The sequence below is a fragment of the Stegodyphus dumicola genome, chromosome 4, assembly GCF_044657685.1.
Source record: "Stegodyphus dumicola isolate Sdum_Otavi_A_Nest chromosome 4, ASM4465768v1".
In the NCBI taxonomy this organism is placed as follows: Eukaryota; Metazoa; Arthropoda; class Arachnida; order Araneae; family Eresidae; genus Stegodyphus; species Stegodyphus dumicola.
The window spans coordinates 220,896,555-220,912,915 of NC_140771.1; the positions used below are offsets into that span (position 1 = coordinate 220,896,555).

Genomic DNA, 16,361 nt, shown 5'->3' on the forward strand with positions numbered 1-16,361 from the left:
GAATAACATAAAAAAGGAAAAACCTCTTATGCATCTAAGCACTACACAAAGCAAATATCCACTTACCTTATTTAGAAATTTCTTTGTCTTCAGTCTTTGTTACACAAAATTCCTTAACAAATTCCAAAAACTTGCTAAAATTATTTGAACTCGAATCCGTATATCGGCGTCACCACATAAATTCACAAAAATAAGAGTAAAAATTATCCTCCGTAGTTCTGGACAGTCCAGAAAATGGCTGCTAAGTAAACCTTCACTTCTGCTAAGTAAAACTTCACTGGCTGCTAAGTAAAACTTCATCAGTCAATTAATGCTCTTTTCCCCTTTCATTCCAAATCGTACCGAAACTTCATATTAATCTTACTACATTCAGCCAGTCTATCGTCTAAGCAACAAAACAAACAATGTACTTCCTAAATAATGCACACTGCAAGTCCTTACAAAACATCCCATAGTTCAAAATATACCGCATTCATGCAACTGATTACATCATAGTAGGATTTCCATAACATTCATCTACTTAGGTTACCATAAATGAAACAGCAACTTGGCGATAAATGAAAGTACAACTTCACTATAGTACAAGGGGTACCCTTTAGTCTACTCTAACCATAAATTGTTGTTTTTATTATTTTCATCTTCAGCATTGTTTCCCAGACCAGTGCACCCAAAACAGTTTTTAATGGTGGATTCTGTAATGAATCAAGATTTTTCTGAATTTTCAAAAGAAGAAATGCTACAATCTACATTTTGACCAATCTTTCTGAAATGGATAAGCTATTTTTAATAACACTTTTCTTGATATTTCCTTGGTCTACAAATTGTATAGAAATTGCACTCTGGGACAAGAAAATAACAAATTTTTTTTATCTGTCTATGCAATACAGTTATCTATTAAGAATAAAATACTTTTGAGCCAAAAATTCTTCATCCTAGTTTTGTAGTTGTTTCTTCAAATAACTGTGATACTGTTGTGCAATGTAATTGCCCTTATAGGAGATGGGAAGAATTTTCAGACTTTTTAAGTGTTTTGGCTTTTGAAATTTTTCAATTACTGGGGAGCTTGCAGCATTCAATTTAGTTAATGTTGGCACACACAAGAATCAATGATTAACAAATATTGATAGTTTTCTGCTTATATATAGTGTGTCTTTAAGTTTTAGTATTTAGTCTGGCATCAATTTATGAACATCTCAGCATTATCAGTGCTGAAAATTTTTCTTTTATTGTAATAAAATGTAATTACAGTGAAATAAACATTGGATTGCTTCTGTCATTGTAATGATGAGAGATATCATCATGTCACTTCATCAAATATTGAATTTCTGTGTTAAAACTAAAATTTTTTTTCAAAGAAATGTTCCACTTCTGGTTCAATTATTTAAGCATGAAAAGGCTGTCTCTTCAAATTGTATGATAAATTAATAAACCTTTGTTTGAAAAATTTATCCACATGCTCTCTGAGTAAATTTGCTATGCTATAGTTTGAAAGATCCAGCAATAGAGTTTTGAAAGGTTTAACCTTTGAAATATAAATCTGCAAATTTATTCATGTTGCATCAATTCTTATTGCTTTTTCTGGTTTCTGTAGCAACTTCTGAATAATACTACTACAAATTTTCTCAGGTTATGTTGATTCATATTGTTTATTTCAGGTGTCTTTAGCATTTAATTCTGGTGTGTTCTTTTATTGCATTTGTGCAGATACGGATGGATTCCAACTTCTGTGAATCATAAAATATTTCTCCAATACTTTTTGCACATTGGGGAAATTTATATAATTTCATTATTTGGCATTTTTGAACTTTTCTCTCACATTAAATTTTTTTTTTCATGGGTCAAAATTATAAAGTCTCAATTCTTCCACAACGTACTGAGTGTATCTGGATTCAGATAAATTGTTTACCCAACAAATGTTAGCTTGACTACCTCCATTTGGTATTTTTGAACAATGCTTATTTTATCTTCAATGCAGAATGCTTTATGTTGATTGAAATTATGGATGAATTTTGGGTACAATAAGGTTTTGTCATTACAAACTGAAGAGACTGAGATTAAAGAATAAGATGTATTTCATTCTTTGTAGTATTCATACATTTATTATTAGACAAATTTTTAGAGTGAGATTTGACTGAAGTTGGACATGAAATAATACTGTTTTAATTCAGTAGTGAATGTGTTTAGGAATTCAGATTTATATTTCATATGCTTATTATCAAGGCTGATTGTGGGAAAACAAGATTCCAAATATGTACTTTGATAAATTCATGCTTACTTAAAAACTATTATTTTAAATCAGAGTTAAACATAATGCACATGAATGATATGGGACTTAATAAAAATGTGTATTCTTTGAAGATATACAGGTTAAAATAATTAAAAAAATTTCTAATAGGAGGAACTATGAAAATGCAAATTTTACTTAAATTTGACTTTGAATTATACTTTGAAATTATGACAATCTGTTGTTCCATGGCAGAATAGTTGATATTGGTATTTTCTTTCTTTATCCAATACTGACTGTTACATCTTTAAGTGTAAAATAGTTACCCCCCCTCTTTTTCTTTTCTAATAACTCTGAGTGGCTGCATGATAAGAAATTAGTTTTCTGTACTGTGGCTTTCTCTTCTGCATTACTTAAAATCTCAACGTGTTTTTAAATACTCATGACACGGTATCTAAAAGATATTTCAGCAACAGTTTTTTAAACATTATTTACTGTAAAAATGCAAACACATATCAAATCATTTTCATTATTCCCAGGGATGCTTTTAAAAAATCTGAGTAGCCTCCATTCATTTTGAATTAATCAAGGGACTGGAAGTTTGGTTTCCTTTATCCTATCCTGTAAGAAAAATTGATTATCTTGTGAAAATGTGTGAGAATTGAGTAATGAATCGCGCACACACAAAAAAGGGGGGGGGAGAAGAAGAATAAAAAAGAAGAAGAAATTGATTACATTTGTCACATCAACCAACCAAACAAATAATAAATCTAATTTTAGGGGGAAAATATTGAAATTTATTTGCAATTATTATTTCACACAGTCATTAAATTGATGGCTGTTTTTGTCCAGTTTCACTATATGTTAGTAAATGTACATGTTAAAATACTTAGTCTAAACATCATGGTTCTGATCCTTCCCTCAAATTAAACATTTGTAGCTGTAAATAATTATTCTAGCCATAAAAATGTAAAACTTTAGAAATGAATAATATAAAATATCAACAAATTTACTTTTAACTTTTACTTAACCTTTAAATACAAAAATAATCCATAATTTTTTATTGGTTTGACTGCCATTGCAGGAAAATATTATCCATACGTTTGTCCCAAAATTGAAAAATTCCATCACCTTTCAGTTTACAGTTTGAATAAAAACTTAATTATACCCACTGCAGCCTTGGCATCTACCGTGGTAAGAAATTCACTTTCCACACGTTGCATTTGTTCAATATTTTCATCAGCATTAAAAGAGCCATTGATGTTAGCATTTCCCATTTTAATTTCAATAACAATATCTTCATCACTTGGATCATACATGTGCATCACCAATGTTATGATTGCATGATTGAAAAAACTGTATATCAAATTCTGAAAATATTGAAATACCATTTTTGTCTGGCCATTTAGTGGTAGGTAAAGCCTCATTTTCATCAGCCTCTACAACACCCCTTGCTAGACCAACATACCACTAACAATTTCAGATTGTTAGTGTATGTTTGTTACAGTACTGGTAAAGTGTCATCACAAACATTTGTGTTCCTTTTTCCAACATGCTATTTTGAAATGTTGCTTAATACTCTAAAAAGTTTTCGTGAAGAAATGTTGTTTTCTTTCGTTAACCTATCTAAGTAGTCATTTGAGCACAAAAAATTCAGTCTGTCCACAGTGTCTGACAGATTCATTAGCCTCTACCTGAAGCATTTGTTCAGATATTGACAGATGATGGCATCTTTGAATGGTGAATTGTTTCAGTAGGCTTTTTCAGCATCTTTATGCTGGGCTTTTCTCAACCTTTTCTTCATATCCAAAATTTTTTCATCAGCAGAAATGATTTAGTCTCTATTTTTCCAAATGGTACCAACTGTAGATTTGGATAAACTGTATTCTTGGCAGATATCTATCTGTCTGCAACCGTTTTGTATTTTTCAAATAATATGTACCTTATCCTCAATGCAGGACGATTTATACAACATTCAGATTCAACATACAGATGAATTTACCTTAGGTGTTGCAAAAGACTTGAAGTCCCTTCAAAGGTCAGACCTTGGAGAGTATGTATACCCAAACAAAGCAAATTAATAAGAACCAGAACTTTATTTCCTAAAGGATAATTTAGTTGTATAGCCCCTAAACTCGTAAGAATGTATTCACAATTTCCAATGTATCTAAAAAGCAAAAATTTCAAAATTTTCATCTCGGCATCAGATTTGAATAGAGCTGAATAGAGAACAGAATCTTTGAATAGAGAATAGTCTGATAGCTTAGTCAAAGAAATTTGAATGTAATCTGAGAACTCATTAACATTCTTTGATTCAATGGTGACAGTCACCATATGGTGTCCTAAGGTATGTTTGTGTCCTCGTTATCCTAGAGTTGAGTGTCACATCTGTCTCACATAAGCCTTTGTTTAAAACACAGAGAAAATTGGGAGGGGGGGTTAAAATAAAAGAAAAGGTAAAGTTTATTTCCTTTACAGATGGAATGCAGATCTGAACATCATAAACATGAATGATTTTTATGGCTAGTATTTTTTATTTTTTAAAACTTGCAGAAAGTATGAGAAATATTAAAAAAAGTTCAGTTCAAGATATCCAAAATGTTTGTTATATTCAATTTTTTCAAGTTTGAAGGTTTGCTGTAGTAGTATAGAATAATAGAAAGAGTATAGGGAAAAGGGCCTCGAGACTGAAAGGTTAGTTCCTTGTATTGGGGGGCTCTAATATTTGGTGGCAACAATTTAAAAAGTGATTTGCCATTTATAGTGAATCAACACAAAATGCCAAAATGAAATAAATAGTCCTTCTGTGCAAATTGCCCCTTTGGACTAAATAAATTGAGGCTTCTAAGTGTATATGTTTAGGTGGAGGACTGCATGTGTTCAAAACTTGTTGGCTCTTAGGTGTGACTGTTTCTTCATGTTGTGAAGAACATACATACATGCATGTTCTTCATGTTGTGAAGAACATACATACATGCATGCATATTTTTCGTTATTTAATAAAAGAGATATTAATTAAAGAAATTAATTTTATTTTTTTACTATCCCTCTGTAGTTTGAATAAGTGTATAGCTATAAGAATAATAACTGGATTTGATTAATTTCAATAATAGAAACTGCTGAAATCAGCATAATGCTTAACAGGCTTTGTATTTCAAAATTAATTCAATTATTTTATAATTTTTTTCTTTTTCTCTTAATCTTTAAATTGAAAGCTTTTTGTCATTACAGGGCATACCAAAAACTGGATTTGATTTTTTAGACAACTGGTAAGGCTTGCCAAAGATACCTTCAATGCCAGGAGATCTTCATTTTGTATATTTATTAATGAAATTTGGATTTGCTATCTGCTCATTATCGCTCATAAGTCATACTACTTATAGACTCAGCATGAATTTTTGTAGTGTTTTTATTATGACATGTATTTGTATAATTACTATTTCATGTTGCTGTTGTAATTAATGTGATATGTGATGTATTTATTATGCAAGATGTTTCACTAGATATTTCTCTCAAAGAACTAAATTCATGTTTTCTCCACTGCACACAAAAATATGTTTTATTTTGAAATGACTGTGAATTGAGTGGTAGTAATATTCATAAAATAACAGTTTCTGTAGATTTTACAATCATATTAAGTCATTTAGTTGAAGGTTATTTAGTCTGTGTGCAGAGTAATTCCATCTTGGAAAATGTTAGATGACAGTCTATAAAAGGAACAGCTTGAATTTTTAGTGAAACTTGGGAGATGTCAAACAAAAAAGAAGATGTTAAAAAAAATTTGATGCCACAGGCTATGTTTCTTACTAGTAGAGTAGCCAGACTTCTTTTTTAATGAGTATTTATCACATAATTGTGGCCACTTCTTTCCATCATTTTAAGTCTACCCAGATATGAGATCCTGATATAAAAATACAGTACAAAGTCCGAGATCCAGCATTGTCGGGACTTCGGTGATTCCAGATTTGGGATTTTTCCGGATATTAGATCATCAGTTTAAATCTAGTGAGATGGCATGCAGAAATTATAAAATTAAAAATATGAAATCATGATTTATGAAATAAGGAAGCCTCTATGATCTAAAGGATATAAAAATTTACAAAAAAAAAAAAAGCTTAATATTAATTTGTTTACTTTATTAAACATTTCTTTGAATATAAACAGTTTAAGCCTTTCTGGTGCAATGTGTTCGGTATGAACTTACGAAAAATATTCCCTCTTTAGACACTGAAAATAATCAATAAATATCACGAAAACTACACTGATGGTTACTTTTATTCTCTTTTATGAATAATAGATGGCAGCACCACACAAGCAAATTATTAATGTTGAGTGTTTTACACTGATTTTAAAAAGAAATGCTTTAGATTTTTTTTTTTTTAAATATAAGCAATTTCAATGAAAAAAATCCTTATATAATTTTGTTATTCATATGCGAATCTGCCTATTCTGCATTACTTTTAATTTTTATCTTTGAAATATTGCATATAGTGAAGCCTTCAGTGTATGGTGTGTTCAGACTGAACGCACTGTACTGGTAGCGCCTGTCATGTGGGAATGAGTCACAGAATTTGGTCTCTTGCTTCAAACACGGGGGAGGCTGAAAGTGCAGATTTATTTATATTTGTTTTTATTCTTTTCTGTTTTTAGTTTTGAAGATTCTAGTGCTTTGTTTTCACTTAGCTATTTGATTTTCAGCAAGAGCAGATCCTTTTTTCTCTTGCTTTCATCGTGCGTAGTTTGCTTAGTTTTGATTTCTGTAGATTTTTATATGTATATATATTTAATAATTATTTTTTCTAGTCAATAAGTAATTGTAAATATTATAGTATTTTAATTAATTTTCTTATAAATTTTAAAATTGTGTAAATGGCTTAGAGAGGCCTCAGCATTGCTGAAGCAATGGAGTTTCCTTCCTCCCTGATTTTTTTGGGGGGTGTAGATTAGCAGGTCTCTCCCCCCCCATGGTGCACCCTGGGTTATGCTAAATCTGCTACAGAGATTTAGCATAACCCATACCCCATACATTACCCATAACCCATACAAAATTTATTAATTTAGCAGATATGCAGCTATGGAGCCAAATTATTGATTACAAAAAATTATGCTAAAATAATTATTTCTTCAATAATGAGATATTTTATTTGGTACGGAAGTGAAATTAAGAATCAGGATTGCCCACATGCTTTCTTATGGGGGGGGGGAAATCAAATGTGCATGCATAAAGCATTAAAACAAATTCCTAAAAAAATTTTTAGTGCTTTAAGGTCCAGATTTTAGATCATTCCGGATATTGGACGTCCAGATTTCGAACTTTGTACTGTACTTGAAATGCCATGCTTACAAAAATAATCTTCCTCGTTAAAAGATTTAGAAAGCAAAATTAGTGAAGTAATTAAGTTTATTAATGAAATGTGTAAGTTTTTTTATTATATGATGCATTCTGTGAATCCACACATCTGGAAGTGTGGGAATTATTGTTTTCATAATTTTTTATGAATGGTACTGCATTTTTATCCACTGTGTTATATTATCTAAACCATACAATATATTTCTAGGTATAAATATATTATAAATTATGTTTTTTTTTTTTTTTTTTCTTTTTGAGGATGTTACCTGGTGAAACACGTTGCATTGATTATTATAAATATCTTGGAATATATTGCTGTAAGATGTTTTTAAGGTCTCGTCTCTTTGCTCTTTTTAAAAAGAAAGAGTTCATTTCTAGAACTGTAATTAGAACTTAAATTTGAATAAAATATGCATCTAATCTATGTTGCCTGTCAACATATTGTTTAGCATCATATTCTAAAATGAGAGAATGTCAAAATGGCATGTAATTCAAATATGAATTTAAGCTTTTTTATAGAAAATGTTAGTTGTATCAGTGTTTTCAAGTTTTTTTTTATGAAGTATATAAATATGGATGCACACAATTTCTCACAAAATGTAGTTTGTGAAGCCTTTCATAAATACTTAAGTACTTTGACATAATTATCTAATAATCTACTTCGCATATTCTTTATCATTTATGCAGATAATGAAGAAAACTGTCATTTCATTAAATTCTTTTCCTTCCCTCCCCTTTTTCTTCTTTCTCTCCATCTTTTTTATGATTTTGTTGTACACTTAAATTGAAAATATATAAAATTTTATGTTATGTCTCAAAATGTGGAAAGATTTAATTATTATATTTTATTAACAAATGCATTTTAAGGAGTAAAATATTAATTGTAAATGCTATTTTATGCACTTATTTATCGAAAGTAATACCATCAGTCAAAACTGAAAATTATGTAATGCATTTTTATTGATGTTTTTAACATAAGATTTTATTTAAAAACCTACTTAATTTTTTCATTTTAACTGCTAGATTCTTGATGCATACAGACATTCATATATTCATACTTGTTTAATTACTGAATAGTTATTTACTCACTTGTAACTAGTTACTTACTATTTTTTTGCTATTTCTCAGTAGTTATTTACTCATTTGTATATCCTTCTTATTTATTTATTTATCTATTTACATTTTATGTGCTTATTTTCCTTACACTTACTTCCCCCCCCCAAGTTAATTCCTGAAAGTTTTATTTTCAGTACCAGCACTTTAAAACAAGATTTAAGATTTATTAGATAACGAATTTATATATGGATAAGATTCTTTTGGAACTTTTGCAGATAGATTGTATATTTCAGCAGTTAGAACTCAAATAATTTGGATTCCGGTTGACAAATTTGAATTTTAGTTGTTGAATTAAGCAGGCTGCTAGGAAGTTTCAAAGTAATCTTAATTTAAGATTTAAACTTTTGTCACTGATATTTTTGAAAACTGCTGTGTTCTGAATTTTGAGAAACACTAGTTATAGTCAATGAATAGCTTAATTTTAAAATACCAGAGAGGAAATTTTGTTCAAATACTTATTAACATTTTTAAATAAAGCATTATCACACATTTTTACTCATATGGAATGAACTGGTATTTTGATTTGTTTATTGTCTTAATAATTGGAAAATTATATAATAGTGTTGCACGTGGTTGCGGCTGTGTGCAACAACAAACTATACGTGACTCTGTAAACATGTGTTGTACTCGCCAACCGCGTGCCGTTATCACTAACTGTAACCGAAGGTGATTTCGGCGACACACAGTCACGTCTCGTCGTCGGTACGGTTGGTCGCTCGTTTGCCTCCAACGTGATTGTCTATCGACTGTAGTAATTAAGTTTTAATATTGTGATGCGATTAAATGTTTTTGTTATCAAAAATTGGCTCTTATGGCATGTTATGAATTCATCCTTAAAAGCACTGGCAAATTCCAATATGCATAGTTTGTTGTTGCACACAGCCGCAAGCACATGCAACAAACGGTGACTCGGACGTGACTGTGTGTCGCTGAAATCACCTTTAGTTACAGTTAGTGATAACGGCGTGCGGTTGGCAAGTACAACATATGTTTACAGAGTCGCCACAATAGCATTATTGACTAGCAACTAAAATGAAAAACAGCTGTTAAATTTAAACAAGGTTAAAAAATGCTTGTTTTATTATCATAGGCCTAATGATTGTCAAGTCTGATTAGCAAAGTTATTTTTTCATCATTGGTTAATAATTGACTGGTACATTTGTTTGACCCATTTTCTTATACTACTTTTTAAAGCACCTTCACACATTATGGTTTTTCTCCTTTAATCTCATCCCCTCTCTCCAGAGAACACTTTTTGGATCTTTTCGCAATCGTGATAGAAAAAGACCCTGAAAATACTTCCCTTTATCAAAAGCTATTGAAAATTTTCTTGCAGTTACATATGGATAATTTCTACTTATGTTTTCATAAGGTAAAATGTAGTTTAATATTTAACCATTTATCTTCATCCATGTATTAGAAAATATAATTTCTAAATGAAATTTCTAAATTTTAATTTTCTAATGTCAGTTTTGACTTCTCTAAATTACTTCATAATTAATTGAGAAACATTCTTAAAGATGGTCTCTGTAAGAAATGAGGTCTGCAAGTATACTTCATCTGCAACAAAAATATTACATGTTCTTCGTTTAGGAATTAACGAGTAATAACAAAATTATCATGTTTTCTATATATGTTAATATTACTCATATATCTACTTATACAAGTATTTAATTACATAAATTTTACAAAAGCCACTGAATAGTGATAGTTTTATATTAGCTTTATTAATGTGCGATTCTTGATGACAGTTTAAGAGTTTTCATTGTTTTTCCCGTTGCTTAAATTCAAGCAAGGGTAATGGTTTTTCTGAGAAATTTCTCTCTAAAAAATTATTTATAAACATTTAGATATTTTATGTCTTTCTCATATTTTCAAACGTTCAGATAATTTATGTAATAATATAAAACAATGATTAACTGGTAGTCCATGGCAAAGTTAATGAAATTTGTTATTATTGTCCAGATATCCCAGTTTATGTATAGTCAATTTCCTATTAGCCAAACCCTGTCTTGTTTTGTTGCTGGAAAATTTTATTTTAAATAATGAAAGAATAAAATATAAAAATGAAGTATAAATGTATAATATATATATATAGAGAGAGAGAGGGCGGATTCCACTAGTGGGCGGTTTTCATGTTTATATATAACACATAGTTCAATAAGTCCCAGGACTAACCGACAGATGGCACAGTAATATCAACTTGACTTCGTTGTTCGAAAGAACTAACCTTCAAATGACACGTGTCTGATTTTCATGGCATTCAGACCGGAAATAGCGAAGCTACTGGGGTGAAAGTGGCACTACTTGTGCATTTGGTGGACAAAATGGAGAAAAACGAATTTCAAGTGTTGTTGATCAAATATTGCTATTTGATGGGCAAAAATACCGTTCAAGCTTAGCAATGTCTTGAAAAATGTTATCCAGGTTGTGCTTCATTGAAAACAACCATTTGCCGTTGGTATGCTGATTTCAAGCACGGTCGCACAGATTTAAATGATGGCGCACGCTCAGATAGGCCAAATGAAGCAATCACTCCGGAAAATGTGAAACAAGTGTTGAAAATCATGATAAATGACCGCAAAGTGAAAGTTCCTGAGATTGCTGAGATGCTAAACTTATCAACTGGAAGTCCAGTTGATTTTTGATGATTTTCCATGAAAAGTTGGGCATGAAGAAAGTATTTTCCAAATGGGTGCCACGTGTTCTCATAATGGAACAAAAGCAACAACAAGTCGGCGATTCACAGAGCTGTTTGTCACTGTTTACTCGAAATAAACATGATTCTTGCATCGGTATGTGACAATGGAAGAAACATGGATCCATTATTTTACTCCAGAGTCGAAGCAGCAGTCAGCTGAGTGGGGCGTGCAGCTGGTGAAAGCCGTCCCAGGTTTCCAAAAATGCAACAGTCACCTGGCAAAATCATGGCATCAGTGTTTTGGAATGCGTGAGGTATAGTTCAATTGACTACCTTGAAAAGGGAAAATCTATCAATAGCGTCTATTACAGTGAGTTATTAGTGTGTCTGAAGGATGAAATTGCAAAAAAAGACCGCACATGAAGAAGAAAAAAACCATCTTCCATCAAGACAATGCCCCATGCCACAAGTAAATGCAAACACTGGTTACATTTAACAAGTTGGGCTTCACTCTGCTTCTCCACCCACCAATACTTCCCAGATCTAGCCCCCAACGACTATTGGCTGTTTGCTGATCTCAAAAAAGATGCTTCAGGGAAAAAGATTTGGCTCGAATGAGGAAGTCATCGCTGCCACTGAAGCTTATTTTGCGGGCAAGGACAAATCGTTTTACAAGCATGGTATCAAAAAGTTAGAAAAGCCTTGGAATGATTGCATAGCTCTTGATAGTGATTATGTTGATGAATAAACGTGAATTTTGTGAAATGGATGTTGTTTTCCTTGTTACTCCTGGGACTTATTGAACGATGTGTTATATATAAATATGAAATAACTGCCTTCAAATTAACTATGGACCATTACTCATTTTCATACCCCTAATCATGTTTTAAGACTATCTTGATACAAAGCTTTTTGAAACTAATACAAGAATCTTGAACTAATAGTTGTTTTATTACTCCGAGACTAAATTCTAAATATTTGCTAAACATAATACAAAACTGATTTATGGAAGAACCAAAATAAATATAAATTCTGGAAAAATTTAGCTCAGGAAAAAAAAAATTGTGTAATATGAGGGGGGAATAGGCAGTCTATTCTAATATCCCAAACTTAATTTTATGTTTCCTTTCATGTTAAATATTTATTTGCTTAATTCTTCAATTACACCAAATTATGCAAAAGTTATCTGATTTTTGAAGGGAAATTGGCTTGCGTTCACATTACACATTTTTGAAACACACGAAAATGTTTATGCAGCCAGCCAGTTCACCAGGATCAACATTTTTGGACTGGACTTGGATGTCTTTTCACTTGGCCACTAGTGAGCAGATTCCAGGCCAACTCTAAAATCATTTTTCTCAGTCAAAGATTGTTTACACACCTCTGGTTCAGGTGCACCGATAATGTCCTTGTGAAAGGCCCTATCCATTCTGGCTTGTACTTATCATTCACTCAAATAACTGCAAATGAATTGAAAGCTTTGGACAATTTATCTCTTGTAAATGTTTCAAAACATCAGGCCGCCAGAATAGATCGAAGGTGCCCTGTATATCTATTATGATGATTGAAGAATGCACTTTATTAATGCTTTTCATGTATCTGTTTGTTCACCAGTATTAAGCATTTATTTATTCTACACATTTCTAAGCAACTTTTTTTTCATTAATCAAAACTCTCCATTTTTACTACTAAAGTATGTGGGCATATAATTCCTTTAAATGCATAATTTTTTGATGAAACCAACATCAATTTATGTTGTTTAGTTTTAAAACTAGTATTGGCATGTTTCTGTTCTTATAGCAATGTAAGATGACTAGGTCAACATAAGATGGGCAAATCACGTAAGAGCTGTCTGCCTAAGGGAAAGGATGCATTCAGGATGTAGGACTTTCTAAGGAAAACTGACTCATATTCATGTTACAGATGAGGAAAACCACAAAATCTAACCATGCAGCTAGCTTGTTCGCTTGAAATTGAATCTGAGTCAAAATTCTAGTATCCAGCTGTCTTGATCAAATTATGAACATGATCTAAGTACTCAAAGAAGAAAGAAAGGATATTACAGCTGGTTTATTTGTTTGTTGTGTGTGATGTGTTACGACCACATTACCTTTTTGGAATTTAGCTTCTTCGTTAATTCACTCTAAGAAATTTTTTTAATTAACAGAAATGCCGTTCAGTCTTACTTTTATTAGAATTTTCATTAAACATGAACAGTTTCAGCACGGTTTGAAATTTGTGGTGTAAGAATTTTTCTTTTCGACATTTTACCTACTTGTCAACATTTTCGCCCTCATCATGACATGTTTGAACGTAACAGGAATTCCTTTTCATTTGGGCTTATATACCGGTTTTGAATTTTGTGTAAATTTTTGTAAAATGAGAGTGTGTAAGAAAATGCAGTCTCGGCTTTTATTCAAAAATATAGGATATGGGCTTTTTGGATTGATGCTAATCCCACAGTCATCATACTCATTACACGTGCCTTCCGTGTATCTTTTATTTGTTTAACAATTTCCGCCATTAATTAGAACACATTTAATGCCTTGTTTATGTCTGTTGATAACTATAATATTTCTACAATGGTCCTCTCTTGTAATTTGAATTTTATTATCTTTTGACTTTACAGTTTAAATCATACTAACCTGCTTCATAAACTGCATTAACCTTTTTTATTGTGTAGCGAAAATGCCCGCATTTGAGATATTTATTTATCTTATTTCTTGGTATAAACGTTGTAATTTTATTTTTAGAAATTTTCTTCCTTTTTTTTTTACCATGTTTAATGCCTCCTTATTGTAGTTCTCAGATTTTGTTTTAATTTTATTGTTTGTTTCTGCTAATATCTAAATTTCTAATTTTTCTGGACGCCATGTTCACAAAACTCTTATCTGGCCTTTTTCAAAACTATTGGTGGACATTTATTTCTACCCACAAAAATATTTTAAATGATGCAAATACTCATATTTTGGCATTTTTTAAGCTATCAGTTTTGTAAAAATTACAAAATTTAATATTTTATTGGTTTGTCTGTCTCTATACTTATGTGTTTAGGAAAATTTTGTATTCATTATAAAAAATGAAATACAAAGGATGCAAAAATAAAATACAAGACTAAAAATGACCGATGTATTTATTTCATTTGAAAGTTGATTATAGTCAGATACCGTGGCGCATCAAAATGTTTGCTTTTATATGTAAGTAAAAATAAAATATTAGTTTAGGAAAAGGCTCCTAATGTTGATAGATCAATTGACAAGCATTTCCATGCAGATTGTCTTAAAAAGTATTGATCCATATATAAAATTTTTGAACACAGAGATATTATTCACAGTACTCGTGTTTTAGGAAACACTGACAGGCTTCAACATTGACATATAGCTAACTGCTAACACATGCATAAATTAATAATATTTGTAGTGTAATGAATTTTTGTATGATTTTAAGACTATGATTCTGTAGTAATAAAACTACATGAGAATAGTAATAACGGACTTTTAGATTTAAAATCGTATTCATTAGTTGCGTGGAAATTACTTCGGCTTGATATTTATAACAAAATTGTAAATTAGTAAATGTTATGCACTAATAAATCGCAAAAAAATATCATTGAATGATATTTAAATTGAAAATTAAACCTTGAATTATTCTGAATTATTTATAAACAGGTTCTTCAAAGCAAGTAGAAAATGAATCCGATATTGCAAATTTTTTTAAATGAAATATCTCGATAATTTTTTATCGTACGAGAGTCAAACGTTTTGCGTTTTGTTTTTTATATTGAGTATAAAATTTTCTAAATTGGGCATCAGTGGAGATTTGGTAACACTGATTAACGTACGCCAGCCTGTCAACCACATTCAGCCATTTAATTATCATGAATGCTTGGAGTAGTATGCAACGTGCTTTTGCAATCAAAGCGTTTTACAAGAACTATGACAGTATGGAAGGGCACGCAGAGAATTCCGCCGTTATTTTAATTTAAGACGCTACAATAGTCTTCCATCAGCGCATGCGTTTAAAACATAGATACGTAATTTCGAGCAAACTGGTTCGGCAATGAAAAAGAAACCTCCAGGCCGTGTGCGAACCGTTCGTACACCTGGACAGTATCCAAGCTATTCGAGATGTTGTCATAAGAAGTCCACGTCGGTCAGTCCGTCGCTCGGCATCAGTACAGAAATCCGAGAAGCAATTGCCGGATTCCAATTGCGATGGTTCGTCAAACCATGAATAATGATGTAACGAAGAGACAGCAAGAATTATTATTAAATAATTTGTTGATTGTATGAGTTTCGGTTATTGTATTTTAACAGCAAGAATGTTTGCGTAGAGAAGAAATTCTCCTACAAGATGTCATCTTAAATAAATGGTTCTGTATGTATTCTAAAATGACATTATTTTTACTATTAAATGAGATAAATATTTTTTTAAAAGATTTGTTTTCATGAAATCATTATTTTTTCAAAAATTCCCGCTTTTTTTAAATCATCGTGTATAAGAACCGGGAAACCGTATAAAAAGTCAGATTCGTAAATTTATAAAACAGATTTAAAATGCGAAAGCATGAATATTTGCATCGCATTAAAATATTTTTATAATTGTACATATATATATCAACCTACGATTGAAAAAAAAAAAAAAAAGGCTGGCTGAAGGATTTTTGATGGCACAGTGTAAATTGCTGCATACTACCTTGATTATGCTGCTGTTAAATTTAATCGTGGATTTTGTTTCTGGCCTGATTTGAAATCAGCATTATACTGCCCTACAAATTAGAATCCTAGTCACTGCAGTTCTGAATTACTTGCTTCTCCATTTTTAAGGCCATTACTTTCGTGAGAAAGTGTGTGACCCTTACATGTCCATAGAGAGGAAAAGCATCTTAGTTTTGTTTTAGTTTTATTCTGTGTTATTCTATTTTTGTTGAGATTCCAACCGAAGACTGATCTAAATTTAAAAAAAAATCAGTTGTAGGTCATATGTGAGGTATCTTGAAAAGAGAAATTTCGCTATTACGGAAAAAGGGC

The 16,361-nt window shown here is 31.1% G+C and overlaps 1 protein-coding gene across 1 annotated transcript in view; it reads left to right on the plus strand.

Annotated features, from left to right (window-relative positions):
- Nucleotides 1-9,196, plus strand: part of LOC118189293 (uncharacterized) — a 31,682-nt gene extending 22,486 nt beyond the window's left edge. Inside the window, exon 4 of the mRNA XM_085816008.1 lies at nucleotides 5,456-9,196. Within this exon, the coding sequence (XP_085672134.1) occupies nucleotides 5,456-5,497 (42 nt within the window). The 3' untranslated portion in view covers nucleotides 5,498-9,196. The remainder of the gene's footprint in view (nucleotides 1-5,455) is intronic.
- Nucleotides 9,197-16,361: the final 7,165 nt, after the last annotated feature.